Raw genomic sequence first — 15,738 nt, forward strand, 5'->3', positions numbered from 1 at the left:
GGGAGTGCCCGGCACTCTCTTAGTTTTTAGAGTGTGGAAGCACAAGGCGTCATCACAAAGGTAACCAAGCCTACCGAGTCTTCTAGCCACATGGTCACAGTTGTGAAGACGGACGATGTTAGAATTTGCCTGGACCCTACGGCGCTTATTAAAGTGCTGCTGCGCGAACATTACCTAATGCCAACCCTAGAAGACGCAGTTTCGCAGCTGTCCGAAGCTGAGTACTTCTCAACGCTCGACGCGTCCTCAGGACTTTGGCAAGTTAACCTCTCGAAATCAAGGTGTAAACTCAGTAGGATGAGCACGCCAAATGGACGCTGTTGGTTTCTTCCGATGCCCTTCGACATTGCGTCAGCTCCAGAAATCTTCCAAGTAGCTATGCATCGGTTGCTGGTAGGCTTACCATGCATAGCCGTGGTAATGGATGACATACTACATTGGTGCCGCACAAAGGAGGAGCACGGCCACTACTTGTCACTTTTGTTGGTACGCCGTCTCGAAAACAACTACATGCTTAACCTAAAAAAATGCATATTTTCGCAGCCCGAAGTCCGCCACCTAGAGCACATTTTTAGCACAGAAGGCCACCGCCTAGACCCAAGTTGAGTGAGGGACATACTGGAAATGAAAGAGCCAAAGAACGGTAAGGAACTCCAAGTCTGTCTAGCCATGATGAATTATCTGCAAGGTTTTATTCCTAACGTGTCCGTCGTGACTGCACCACTGAGAACATTGCTGCGCAAAGACATTGCATAGGTTTTGACTGAGGCTCAGCAGCGAAGTTACGAAATGTTACGTCAGCGCTTAGCGAATGCACGAATCCTGTGCTTCTTCTATGGAATAAGCTGGGCACCCTTTCGGTCAACACGAGCCCAATGGGAGTCGGTACCGTGCTTGTTCAAGACGGCCGCCCTGTCGCATTCTTGTCATGCTCACTCACAGAGGCGCAGCAACGCTATGCACACTGACCCATTCTTTTCTTATCTATTGAATAGGAGGTGAGCGAATATAAACTTCCCTGAGTACGAATCAAATACGTATACCAAGTACTCAATATCAAATAGTCGAATTCAGACGCACATATTTACAACAGGAACATTTGTTTCCATGTAATTAGGTACCACTATAGCTGTTACGAAAAATTTACAATCATTGCCTTCTACCGGTGTACAGATATGGTACAGAAACTTGGAGTTTACAAAGAACCAACAGAACAATTCAAGGGCCGCAAAGTAACAATGGAACGAAAAAAAATTGGCAGTTTCGCCCGAAAGTTCAAGCACCGATTGCAATAAGAAATGTTTAGACAGCTATACAAAGTAATTGAATACTTTGATTACGAGAAAGCATTTGATTCTGTCGAAACCTTAGTAGTCATGGAGGCATTACGGAATCAGGGTGTAGACGAGCCATATGTAAAAATACTGAAAAATATCTATAGTGGCTCCACAGCCACAGTAGTCCTCCATAAAGAAAGCAACAAAATCCCAATAAAGAAAGGCGTCAGGCAGGCAGATACGATCTCTCCAAGGCTATTCACAGCGTGTTTACAGGAGGTATTCAGAGACCTGGATTGGGCAGAAATGGGGATAAAAGTTAATGGAGAATACCTTAGTAACTTGCGATTCACTGATGATATTGCCTTGCTTAGTAACTCACGGGACCAACTGCAATGCATGCTCACTGACCTGGAGAGGCAAAGCAGAAGAGTGGGTCTAAAAATTAATCTGCAGAAAACTAAAGTAATGTTTAACAGTCTCGGAAGAGAACAACAGTTTACAATAGGCAGCGAGGTACTGCAAGTCGTAAGGGAATACATCTACTGAGGGCAGGCAGTGACTGCGGATCCGGATCATGAGACGAAAATAATCAGAAGAATAAGAATGGGCTGGGGTGCGTTTGGCAGGCATTCTCAGATCATGAACAGCAGCTTGCCATTATCCCTCAAGAGAAAAGTGTATAATAGCTGTGTCTTACCAGTACTCACCTACGGGGCAGAAACCTGGAGGCTTACGAAAAGGGTTCTACTCAAATTGAGGACGACGCAATGAGCTATGGAAAGAAGAATGATAGGTGTAACGTTAAGGGATAAGAAAAGAGCAGATTGGGTGAGGGAACAAACGCGAGTTAATGACATCTTAGTTGAAATCAAGAAAAATAAATGGGCGTGGGCAGGACATGTAATGAGGAGGGAAGTTAACCGATGGTCATTAAGGGTTACGGACTAAATTCCAAGGGAAGGGAAGCGTAGCAGGCGGCGGTGGAATGTTAGGTGGGCGGATGAGATTAAGAAGTTTGCAGGGACGGCAAGGCCACAATTAGTACATGACCGGGGTTGTTGGAGAAATATGGGAGAGGCCTTTGCCCTGCAGTGGGCGTAACCAGGCTGATGATGATGATGATGATGATTATGATGATGATGATGATGATGATGATGATGATGATGATACAAAGTAATGATAACAGTTTAACCAGCTGTATAAGCTCGTAAATGTTCGCTCACTAAATTAGCAAGCGTGGCATCACGCTTGCACAGGCAAACAAACACATCACCCTCGACAACCGTGGACGCTCCCTGTGAACACGTTGGCGCGAGAAAGAGCGGCAGAAGGAGCGAGAAAATTGACCTTCGTGTGCCTCTCGCTTCAACGTGAACTAAGTGGCGCGAACACAGCTCACACTAAGCTATCAGCCCTTGGGGCACCTAGATTCTTGACTTAGACGGCATAACTCCGCTGATGATGACTGTCGCTGGTAAAGTGTTTAGCATTCGAGCAATGTTTTAAATTCTGCGGTTTTCTTGCCAGCACCCCAATTTCATTGTGAGGCACACCATAATGAGGGAAACCGGAATAAGTTTGACAACCTGGGGTTCAAACGTGCACCCAATGAACGGTACACGAGTGTTTTGGCATTTCACCCCTTCGAAAATCGGCCGCCGCGGTCGAGACTCGATCCCGAAACGCAGTGGCACATTGCATTCCTGAAGTGAGATTTATTTAACATCTGTAATTGTAATTCTGGGATTTTCCGTTGCTTCAGCTGTATACAACGTACTTTGGTATCGCACCATTTCGCCATGGCAGTCACTTGCCAAGGCTGCTAATGAGCATGACGGCGACTGTATGATGCCGGTGCCGTGACGACGATGGGCTGACGAAGAAGGAATGACGTCAAGGCGATATGGAACGACAAAGGCGATATGGCAACGATGGCACGCCGATAATGAGAGGAAGAGCCTTGAATGGAGGCAGTTATATAACGACGACCACGTGGCGATGACGACACGAGCAAAGAGGGATGACCAAGAGTGTATAACGAGGGTGGCGCGACGACGACGGTATGATGACAACCGTGTCAGGAAGCTGGAACGATGGCGATGGCATGACCACAATGGCATTACAATGATGGCATGACAACTGCGGCTTGGTTGACGCGTGGTTGACGACAGCGTAATTACATGGAGTGACGAAGAAGCAATGACACCGATGCACTGACGAAGGCTTATTACGACGACGGCATCTCGACAATAGGATGACGTCACTAAAGCGATGAATATGGTAAAACGCCCGCGTGGCGACGACGACATCACGATAACAGTGTGACGTCGACTGTGGGACAATGTTGGAGTGCAGGTGACGTACGACGTAACGAGAGTATGATATCGAAATTAGAATGGCAGCTATGTAACGACCTCGAGACCTCGAGGACGGTACGGCAGCGAATGAAGGATGACACGGTAGGACGATGATGGCATGGCAACGGTATGAGGACAATGGGGAGGACGGCGAGTGTGGGACGACAATCGCATGATGATTTATTTATTTATTGTTTATTTATTGTCATACTCTCAAGGCCCGGAGGCATTACAGAGAGGAGTGGTGATTACTGCAAATTCATTAACAATATTCTTGAAGTTGGTGGCTTCAGAAATGGCAGTGATGGAGGCAGGGGGGCGGTTCCAGTCATTCGTCGTTCTTGGTATAAAGGAATCAAAATAAACGTTGGTGCGACAAGTTGGAACTTCAACCTTAAAACGATGATCCGTGCGTGACGATATGTATGATGGCGGGGAGATTAGTTCATCCTTAAGTGTTTCGTTAGAGTAATAAATGACTCAATGATGATGAAATCAATGATTTAATGTTCTCTGATCCTCCACCTGGATTGCTATTTCTCCTGTATTATATTTTCCGTGTAGGTTGTGCCCTCTTCCGGCTATGCTATATATATATTTTTTTGTTTTATGTGGAAGTTATAAGGACTGCTAGTGCTGCTGTTGTATGAAAATGGAGTATATTTAAATGTGGCATTATATCCATCCCTCTGATAGCCTTACACGGTAGCTGACAGAATACCTAAATAAATAAATAAATAAACAACTAAATGAAAGGAGGATGTGCCACATGTAAACATTTTCGCGTAGTGCCCTGATGCGCTATCAAATGTCACGCGCTCCTGTCGCATCTATATAAACATGGATTATGCCTCAACATCCTCCAGGTAACTCTCTTATCATTCCATTAAAATTTAATCCTTCCCATAGTTCGCGTTGCTATGCCTTTTTTTTCTGTCGCTTCTCACATAAGCTGACGCATTATTCTTTATAATTTAACGCAATGAATAAATCAGTGAGGCACTCAATAAGTCATTGCATAGCTCAATTTGGAACGTCGCTGTTGCGATGTCCTTTAATCCGCGCTGTCTTGGGCGTGTTACCAAAATGACTGATTTAGGAATTAACTGCGTTTTTTCTTCGACCCATTTATTATGTGAAATTTTCGAGCTTTAAGAGGGAGCATGATGCTCGTATACGTAGAGGCTAATAATCATTATTCGCAGGCTCGCGCGTTGTTGCACGTACCACGTGACACAGCGAACAGAAGAAGAAGAAGAGGAATCGTGGTGAGCAAGCCATCTCTTCTAGCAGCACCGCGGAGATGCAAAAAGCCTCGTCCCCCGGAGGTTCGACGTTCGTGGAGCCCGAAAACAGTCAGCAGCAGCAGTGCGGTCCCCAAGCGCGCCCCGCGCCGTACTCGCACAGCCCGCCATCGGGGCTGCCCGACGGGTGCAGACAGGGACTGGACATCGCCGCCGACCCGCTGTCACCGCGCACCCCTGGAGCACCCGACAACGTCCTTTCGCCGCCGCGAGACACGGTGAGTGTGCCTCGTCTCGCGTTTTTCTACGGACGCCTGCGAAACTCGCAGATCTTCGTTCGTCACTCGGGGGTTTGCGTGAACCTGACGGTGGTGGGTCGAGTCTGCTTGGCGGACTGTAATCGTCCCGTCGAGTTCAGTTAGTTACCATCGGGTCACGGTGAGCGAGCGTACAGTCGGGATGAGCCAGCCCGACCGCACGCGGTAGGTTCACGGGGTACGTTCAGCGCCGCTCGACGTAGTAGAATGGCCGAAAGGGCTGTTGCCCCGATAGCGCGCCGGATGTTGCGGTAGGGGAGCGGGCGTAGCCACGACGCGTTGCCCAATGGGCATCGCCGCGTCGATGGTATGTGGCGTTGGCCCCGCAGGCTGCTGCTGCTTCTTGCTGGCTCGGGCAGCACGGAGCACGAACTCGAAGGACTACTCAATGTCGTTCAATTGGATATTGATGTTTCCGAATTCACAACTCATAAGAAGTGCTTAGGTGCCATCTGATTTTTACAGCTAATCTTTAGGAACAGCCATGGAACACGAGGTGAATCGGTAGCCGATTTTTACAGGTTCGTTGGGAATCCCAAAGGTTGTCCCGGCACGAAAGAACACACAGCAGTAGTGAAAAGAACTATGACTCCTAAAGACATAATCTAAAATAGTCGTCAATAGAGTCGCACTCTTAGTTTTGCGGTGATTGTGCCGTGGTTGTTGAGTGGCTATCGCGTTGCGAATCCTGGCCACGGAGGCCCCATTTCGATGGGGCCGAAATGCAAGAAACGTCCGCGTACCATGGTTTGTGTGCACGGTAAAGAACACGGAATTCATCATTACGGCGCGCCTCATAATCAAATCTTTGTTCTGGTACACTGTGGTATAAAGTTTGTAAACGCAGATAAGGTGCCTCAGAAAGGCTGGCCAATGTCCCTTTAAAACCAGCCGCGAGCGACAACACCCGAACGTGACGTCACTGCACTAACTGTATAAAACTAACATGCCGAGGATGACGAGGCCGCCTTTGGCGAAGGTACGTCCTCCTATCGAAACGTTGGCCAGCCTTTCTGAGGCACGTTATCCCTGTTTACAAAATTTATGCCACAGTGTGCTATTCCATCTGCCAGCCCCTTTCTTGATTTAGTTCTGGTACGTAATGCGTCAGAGTTTAGTTACCTCGTTGTGGCCTGAATACAGCGTCACCACAAACTGGCTACATTGGATCGCATTTCGAGCGATATCATCGGTTCTTGCACCACCCGCAGGATGCCTCTGCGCGCGGTTCTGGTAATGCATCCCGGTTGCCCGACGACAGGAAAAGGCTCATCACGGTCACCGCACTCGCGCTCGCAGTAGTGTGCGCGTTCACGTTGCTGTCGCTGATGCTGCCTTCGACGAAGCCGCAGGGCGAAGTGTCGCGCTGGTGCGACACCAGCGACTGTCGCGACCACGCGGCGCTTCTCACGCGCGGCCTCAACCGTAGCATCGACCCGTGCCAAGACTTCGACGCGTACGTCTGCTCCACGTGGAAGCCCGACGACCGGTTTCCCAGAGTGGTCCAGACGGCGCTCGACGACCTCAGCATCGCCTGGCTGGACGGATTGATCGAGCTGCTGGAGAAGGGCGCCAAGATGGCCTCGGTAGTGGCGAAACCGTTGGCCATGTACACGGCGTGCATCGAGAGCAGCGGGGCAAGCGACGCAGACAAGCGCTGGTTTCTCGACTTCCTCAAAGAGCGCAGACTGTCCTGGCCCGAGAGACCGCGCAACGGTGCCCAGGCGTTGAGCGTGCTCATGGACTTGGCCGCCAACTGGGAGATGTCTCTGTGGCTGCGCGTCCGTGTGCTCAAGCATCCGTTTACACCCGGCAAACGGCGGTTCCTCCTAGTGCCGGCTCGCAAGAGTGACGTGCGCCTGTTTACAGCCATGCACGAGCACGTCATGGCTAGCGGCAGCTACGCAAGGTGCATTCTCGCTCTCTCTTGATACCGTCTGGAAATAGGTTATTTTTTTTTTAAGTACAGCTCTTAGACCTCGCGACCAAGCAGACGTGCATAGCGAAGAAAAAAAGCATCGCGGAGCGAAGCGGGAGGTGAAAGACAGCGATAGCGAAGAGAGCGTGAGGATAAAAGCGGAGGCGTAGGATGCGGAAAGCGGCGGAGGAGGATAAAGCGGAAGCGCGAGAAGAAAAACGTGTTGAAACGTACGCAATACGGGCTGTGCAGAAACGATGGACACGAGATGGCGCAATAGTAGCACGTCTCGTCTCTATGGAAAGAAAGCGCTGCATGAGCGGAGGTTTGTCTGAGGCGGCTGCTGTGAATCCCGCCGACGCCTCACCCACGCGCTACCTCTCGCGATCTCCCGATTAGCGAGACAGTCGCGCCACATTTTGTTCCCTTGGCAACGTACCGCACGCGACAGATTTTCCGCGCCTGCCAACTTATCGCGAAAGGAAAACACGCATAGAGCTGCGCTCAAATTTCGCATTAAGAAGGTCGCAATTGTCGGTTGAATTTGTTTCGAAACTATTAGTGCTCGCAGAATTCCACATCTATATACTTTACGGTGCCCTAAACGCTGTGGATAAGGTATTCGCCAATCTGTGATATCATGATGCCATGGTTTCTGCAAGACGAGCACATAAGGGCGCTTCTTTCTAAATTGAAGCGTTTTTTCTGCGAACACGCAATTAGCTCAATGAGAGCAGCATTTTGGGCCAAGTTGGTAATCCATTACTCAAGTATTATTGCGCAACGAAAAAGACACGAACGTAAGGCGAGCGTGGTGTCTGTTCTCTTACGTACGCGTGTCTTTCTTGCTTCGCAATAGTACTTGAGCAACGCAATTAGCGCGAAGCCCTGTGGCGACAGTGTCTTCTTCCTTTTTTCCTTGCATTTCACCTTCGTTCTACACGTCGCAACATCAACCAGATACGCACAGTGCATATTCAACTGTATTAAACTCCTATACGTGCTTTCGCTAGTCATCAGTATGAAATCAACTATTAGCAGTTTTTCTGTTGTAATGGTTTGTTGTTCGGAGAAATAGAAAGAAAGGAACAAAAGTGACGCGCACATCGGCGTGATTGTCGATGAAAGCTGCCGCGGCGGGATCGCTTGAGCGGACGTTCAGACCTGGGGCCCTATAACGTAAAACTATTTCAAACTGTTTTTATTTCAATCCCCTGACGTCATATTTACGTAACCAGCAACGCAAGCATTGGGAGGTAATCCGCAGAGTTATTTGAAAAGCCCTATCAAACTCACTCCTCGCTTAAAGGAGGTCACTTTTTTTTTCGCTTTCAATGCGAATAGTATTGCCCACATTGAGCAGTTTTTTATATCATTGGTTGACACGAGGCGAGCAGTACGCTTAAGTGCGGGAGATTTCTATGGCGCCGAGCCAGCACGCTGAAAATATTTACCCGAATGAAGAGGGTGGTGCCGGCGTCTGCGATTGGTCCGGTTCCCATTACCTAGCTTGCGGTGGATGATCTAAAATTGCGGCGGCTTGCAACGGAAGGTTAAGAATGCCTCTAAAACCTACCTTCAGCAAAGGAGTGTTGGCAGAGCGACGTTGTAAACTTGCGAAAAGAGCTCTAAAACATTATACGGTCACGCGAAAACGTTTATTATACGCAAATAAACCCATGCTCCCGGCAGGTGCGAGTAAGCAGTGCCTGAGCGATCGGCGGCAGCCATCTTTTATTCTTTTCGGAACGGGGTAGCCTGTGGCAATTCAGAAAAAAAATGCAGTTTTGCTCGGCATATTATCCCATTTTTAACGCGTACACATCACTTTGACACAGTGAGTTTTTGCGGTTTTGTGACGTTGCGTGAAAGGCAGGTGAAGTGTGTGCAGCCCGATAACATTTGACCCATAGCAGAGGCTTAATGACAAAAAGGCGTCGAATCAGAAATAACTATTTTTCTTTTGTTCGGTCCGATCATGCATAAGCAGTATCTACGCCTCGTATCAGATGGGGAGCTATCGTGGTTTTCATGACGTCTTTTGACAGGCAAGCGAAGCGGGTGTAGCCGAAAATTTTTAGACCACTTGTGGAGGGCTGATTGCAGAATTGGAAAAGTTTGGAACAGGGGCGTTATAACGTGAAGCTATTCCAAACTTTTCTATTCCAATTCTGCAATCAGCCCTCCGCCATTGGTCAAACTTTTTTGGACCACCCCCACTTCTCCTGTCTGTCACGCAACGTCACAAAAACCGCGATAGCTCCCCGTCTGATACGACCTGAACACACTGATTACGCATGACTGGAAAGAACAAAAGAGGAATAGCTATTTATCATTCAACGCCTTTTCACCATTAGCGCTCGGCTATTGGCCAAAAGGTTTCGGGCGACACTTACTTCACCTGCCTGTCACGTGACATCACGAAACTGCGAGAACTCACCACGTCAAAGTGACGTGTACGCGTTAAAGATGCATTAATATGCCGAACAAAACTGAGTTTTCTTCTGAATAGGCGCAGGCTGCCCCGTTCCGAAAGGAATAAGAAATGGCTGACGCCGATGGCTCAGACACTGGCTACTCACACCAGCCTTAGAGCATGGGTTTATTTGCATACAATAAATCTACTTGAGTGGCCATGTAACGTTTTCGAGCACTTTCAGCATATTTACAACCTCATTCTGCCAACTATTCTTCGCTGAGGATCTGTTTTAGCGGCATTCTTAACCTTCCGCTACATACCGTCATTAAGTTTCCGTTGCATGCCGCCGCGATTGTCAACGAGCCACCGCAAGATAAGTAAGGGAAAGTGGACCAATCGTAGATGCCGACACGACCTTCTTCATCCGGTTATCGATTTTCAGCGCGCTGGCTCGGCCCCATCAAATCCCTCTCCACTTGAGTGTGTTCCTCGCCTCTTTTCAGCCAATTAGATAAGACAAGCGGCTCAGTGTAGGTAATGTTATTCATTTTTAAAGCAAACAGAATCTACCGCTTATAAACGAGGAGAGTGTTTTATTGGTCTATTCAGACAGCCCTGCGGGTCGCCGCCCGATGCTTGCGTCTGTGGTAAGGCAAGTTTGACGTCAGGACACTAGAATAAAGACGTATTGGAATAGTTTTACGTTATAGGGCCTACCTTTACGTTATAGCGCTCTTGGTTGTAAGCTTGATGAAGGAAACATGCACAAACCTTTCCGCATATCATAGAAAGTAAGACTGCCTGCGCTTTCTTGACTTGCGCTCAACGCGCGGGGCACGAACGTTCGCTCACCCAACCCTCGCTGGAATGCTGCCGGTGACCCAACCCGCGGTATCACACTCAGCCGGATAACGCCACAGCCACTCGGCTATGCCATTGCACGTACGCATGCAGATTGAAAGCTCGCAGTAAAACGAACATACGGCAGATTTCACAATGTGCAGCTGAGCCGTTTCTTTCGAACAGTTGCATTAAGAATTTCACTTCAACAAACTTGAAGCGCAAGCGAGACGACAGCACATGTCTGTCTTCTTGCTGTCGTCTCCCTAAACCTTAAAGTATGTAAGTCACGGAATACCAGATATACCGCTCTCAAGTCCTGCTGAATTTCTATTGCCCGCAGGTAAATCGAACCCTTTTAAATGTTATGCATGTGACAGTTGAGAGCACTTTTTGCTTAACGGGCCCCTCACCCGGTGAAGTGTGTGCGCGCTGAAGCTCAGCCACCACGCGGTGCTGCAGTGCCTCAGCACCGGTTAAGTTAAAACAGGCGATTAAATTAAAGCTGCAAGCCTGGGCAGAACATGATGGCATATTGGGTGAACTTCAGAATCGTAGACGTCTTGATGATTACTTATTTGTTCTCACTGAGTGTAGGGAAATATAGAAAAGGAGATCGTTAGATTCAGCTTTTTTAGACATTACCGGAGAGTATGACAACGTAGACCGCAACATTTTGTGGGATATTTTAAAAGGGGAAGGCTTAGGCAATGATTGTCTACTGCTTTCGATGGAGATTTATCTAGAAAATACAGTTTGCGTTCGATGAGAAGGGATGAGGAGCTAGCAGAAAGTTGATATTAACAAGGGACTCAGACAGGGGTGCCCATTATCCCATTCCTGTTAATGATGCACACGGTGAGGATGGAAAGGGCGCTAAGAGGAAGTAATATCTTGTTTAATCTCTCATACAAACAGGCGGATAAAGTAGTACAGCAGCAGCTTCCCGGTTTGTTTTATGCGGACTACATTGTGTTGCTAGGTAACAAGCAAAGTGATGTTCAACGTCTGGCTGATATCTATGGACAGGAAGGTGAGAATTTCGGGTTGAAATTTAGCGATAAAAAATCTAGTTTTATAGTACTCAATGACAACAGTCAACCGATAGTGTCAATACAGATCAAGAAATGCGTTGGGCAAAAGAACACAATTACCTTGCTATATGGGTAAACAAAGGCAGTAGATAAATGGAAACAGTAAAAAAACAATAACAGCAAAGAGGAACAGAAATCCGGCCATAACGAAGCACAGAGCGCTATGGGGATACAGTAGATATGATTTGTTCCGCGGTATGTGGAAAGGCGCAATGGTTGAAGGACTCAGATTCGGAAGTTTGGTTGTTTAATTGAAGTCAGGGGTACAATCGCGACTCGATGATATCCAAACGTCACCGAAACACCTCCCTCGGTCTGGGAGCTCACGGTAAGGCTACAAATGAGTCTGTACAGGATGCTATGAGCTGGACAAGTATTGAAGTGACGGAAACTCAGAGTAAAATTGATTTCTTTAGAACGAATCAGGATTATGGGGAAAGAACGTAAACAAGTTGCGAAAGTGTTTGAATTTTTTTGCAGGAAAACGCTGACTCATAGTGGAGGAGCATAAACTAGGAAGCTTGCCACTAAGTATGCGACTGGTATAGAAAGCATTATACCAAAAATGAGCGTCAAATACAAAATCAGAGAGAGTGAGACAATCTCATTGCCACCAAAACTTGTGAGCCAATACAAGGTTCGCTTGAAAATTGTCCACACAAATTATCAAGGAACTCGTCTGATAACAGCAGCGAAAGTGCAGCGCGAAGAAACTTCCGGCCACGGACCATATCAGTCTACTGCGCCGGACCACGCGAGCGTTTTTAAGTTGTTTGACTGCGCGGAAAGTCTATTTCTAAGTTTGGAGATTAGAGACATGCGCTCTGTGCCTCAAGACTAATACATACACATTTTCGGATAACTTACGGCAACGTTCACTTGAAAAATTGTCGTTATGTACAGAGGAAACGGGTTGGAAACTGGCGGGCTTAGATTTTAACGAACTCGTACTGCTCGATATCGTCGCCAAAATTGCTCGCTACATTTAGCGGGCTACGCCAGTGAGCAAAACCGGAAGCCGTAAAGGGCCTATGTCTGTAAACAGCGAAAGGGTTGGCGACCACCTAATAATTACAAGGTTATGTGCGCATTGTGCAACTAAAAAAAATTGCACTGACGCGCAAGCTGATTGGATTCCCGTGATCACCCGACGTCAAGCCGTTTCACGACTTTGAAACAGTATTTTCCTCCGTACGGACGAGCCTTTGTGTCACTTGTTTGAGGATGAAACCTGAAGGCGCAGATGCATTTTGCGCGGATTTTGTGCGGCAATAATTGTCAATAAACAGTGCGTTTTTGTGTTTAAGTACTAAAACATTTAACAAAGTGTGAAGAAACTCTGACCCACCCGCCGTGGTTGCTCAGTGGCTATGGTGTTGGGCTGCTGAGCACGAGGTCGCGGGATCGAATCCCGGCCACGGCGGCCGCATTTCGATGGGGGCGGAATGCAAAACACCCGTGTACTTATATTTAGGTGCACGTTAAAGATCCCCGGGTGGTCAAAATTTCCGGAGTCCTCCACTACGGCGTGCCTCATAATCAGAAAGTGTTTTTGGCACGTTAAACCCCATAATTTAATTTCTTATTTCCTATGTGCATGTCCTATGCGATATTGGTACTGCTATCTGTGAACGCAGGGGTTCGTGGCCTCGAATTGCTGTGCTCCACGGTGCGCTAGTGCACAGATCGCGGTCGTGCATCGGAGCAATCTGCTGTGCATGCCCAGTAACCCATGAAAGCCTTGCTTTATGCTACATGCTACATTGTTTGGGTGTGCAAGCCAACATTGCGGTGAAGCGAAGAGTAGGAGAATCCAAGTCTCTAGGCATAACTGCACTACATCGCACTTAAGGTCATCATCAGGCTATTTATAGCCCACTGCAGGAAGAAGTCCCATTCCAGGGATCTCGAATCCGGCCCCCCCCCCATTTTTTTTTGTGTTGACTGATTCTAAGCCGTGCCTGAAAATTTCTTTATCTCATCATACCACCTAATTTTCTGCTGTCCTCGAATGCACTTCTTTTCCCTTGGAAGCCATTCTGGAACCCCAATGGTCCACGGTAAAAGTAAAAGCTAGCATAGCCCGATTCAGATTGCGAGATCCGGAGAGGACGATCAAGAGAAGCTTTGAGCTGGGGTCGATGTTTCCACAAGGAGACTTACCTGGTACTTGTCCGCTTACAAATCTCCTTGTCGAAGAGTTATCTTCAGCCTTGAGGTTTCCCGTGTTCGCTCACTGTGAACCATTCGCAATATCAATCCTCCTGGTAGCCCTGTCCCAGTTGAACAAGCTACAAGAAGTGTCTAGCACAGTAGGGATAACACAGCATGTGATGACAACAGGTTAGCATACACGCGTCTCCTACGTAAACGGAATTTTGCAGGGGTTTTCTGTGGTGGATATGTGCAGGTACTGGAGACTCATCTATCGTTTCATTGTGGGTCGCGAACCTGGTCCCGACGTTGAGCTCACCATCAAGAAAAGCGCCCAAATACAAGGCGACACCGTTGCCAACATGAATGAGATGGCTACACGAAGGACCTACACGAATGTGTCGCTGTTCCGCATATCCGAAGGACACGCGTCCTACGCAAGCGCTGACATCTGGGTGAAGGCGCTGAGGGACATCGTCCCACTATCGGACGCCGACGAAGTGCTCAGCGCCAACACCGTGGCCCTGTTGAGGTTGAGTGACTTTGTGAGGAAGCATGGCAACGACGAAGCGCTCATGCAGCTGTCGTGGCAGTTCGTCCAGATGTACGCGCTCGCGATCGACAAGGCGCTGCTCGAAGACATCTTGGGAGGCGCGAATCTCGCAGGGCCGTACTTGGGTCTGCTCTGCGCGGCGCAAGTCGATGCAGTCTACCACCCCATCTTGGCGCGTCTCTACATCGCGTCGCGACTCACCCAGGAGGGCAAGACGATGGTTAACTCCCTCCTTGGGGTCCTTAAGCAGAAATCCCTCGACGGCGTGAGCAGGATGACGTGGCTGGACAAGGCTGGCAGGGAGTTCTTTAGGCTGCAGCTCGAATCCAGCGTTGTGCACCTGTGGCCGTCGGAAACCTTCGATAACGCGCTCGTGGTGGAAAATCTTTACGCCGGCTGTCCACTAGGTGGGAAATCATTCGTGCATTTCTGGATAAGCGCACGCAAGTGCCTCAACGAGCTGCTGACCGGAACCCGCCGAGACGAAGTGTCTGTGATGCAGCCGAACTTCACCCCTCACCTTATGGTGTACGACTCGTTCGAAAACTCCGTCGGAATCGCCATCACGGCCCTCAGAAGACCCTTGTATTCGGTGCGCGGCACTCCGGGAATGCTTTACGGCGGTCTCGGCTGGCTGTTCGCGGCCTATCTGCTGAGCGCTATCGACGAGCACAAGCACTACGTGCATCCCAACGGAAGCTACGACGAATCCGGATCTTGGCTGTCTGCACGCTCCGCCGAAGCCCTCAAAGAAAAGGAACAATGCGCTGGCACAGTGCGAGTGTCGTCCATCGTGGGACTGCAGGTCGTGCATTCAGTCTTCATGGAGCACCTCCGGAAGACTTTCCAATTCAACTTGACCAGCGAACTCACCGAAGAAAAGGTGTTCTTCATGACCCTTTGTCGCTTGTTGTGCGCTAAGAAGAACACTATTTGGGGTTTGGACAACTGCAAGGGACTCTCGAAGCACTCGATATATTTTTGGCGAACTTTTCAATGCGATGCGAATTCGACGTTAACGATGCGCAAGGAGTGCCAATTTTTCTCAGCCTTGTAGTCGCACCTTGCGGCGCTTCGCTGTAGGCGTGAACATGGGTTATGTGCGTTTGCGTGTGATGCGTTCCACGCTGAAAAAACATTCCTATGTCGTTCTTTTCTTTGCTGCGATTCTCATGTGTTTGATGCATAAAGTGTTTGTGCTGTTTCAGGAAGTTTCCTTTCGATTTAGCGGCAAGGAGTGCATCTTACTGAGCATAATTATTTTCCTGGACCAACGCTTTGTTTCTGTTCTGGAAATGAACGGCGTTAGTGCAAAACTGGACGAGTTGGTTGATCGTCGTAGTAAATGCAGCACAACAAATAACGGCAGCACAAGACAGAGAAGCGAGTTGTCAGTTCAGTGCCTGTCCTGTGTACGTCTTTGCCTTGTGTTGCCGTTATTTTTGCGCTGCGTTTACCACGATGTTCTGAAAAATAACTAAGAGAAACCTCAAAAATTTATCGTATGCGACAGTGTTTCTCATTCGCGCTGTTCAGTAAATTCATTGCATATAAATTTCGGG

At 48.4% G+C, this 15,738-nt stretch overlaps 1 protein-coding gene across 4 annotated transcripts in view; it reads left to right on the forward strand.

Annotated features, from left to right (window-relative positions):
• LOC135913255 (neprilysin-like) overlaps positions 1-15,383 on the forward strand; it is a 170,116-nt gene extending 154,733 nt beyond the window's left edge. For all 4 annotated transcript variants that reach the window (XM_070538388.1, XM_070538390.1, XM_070538389.1 and 1 more), the window contains exons 2-4: positions 4,843-5,159; positions 6,410-7,107; positions 13,880-15,383. In XM_070538388.1, the coding sequence (XP_070394489.1) occupies positions 4,941-5,159; positions 6,410-7,107; positions 13,880-15,233 (2,271 nt within the window). In that variant the 5' untranslated portion in view covers positions 4,843-4,940 and the 3' untranslated portion in view covers positions 15,234-15,383. The remainder of the gene's footprint in view (positions 1-4,842; positions 5,160-6,409; positions 7,108-13,879) is intronic.
• Positions 15,384-15,738: the final 355 nt, after the last annotated feature.

The sequence above is a fragment of the Dermacentor albipictus genome, chromosome 5, assembly GCF_038994185.2.
Source record: "Dermacentor albipictus isolate Rhodes 1998 colony chromosome 5, USDA_Dalb.pri_finalv2, whole genome shotgun sequence".
NCBI lineage: Eukaryota > Metazoa > Arthropoda > Arachnida > Ixodida > Ixodidae > Dermacentor > Dermacentor albipictus.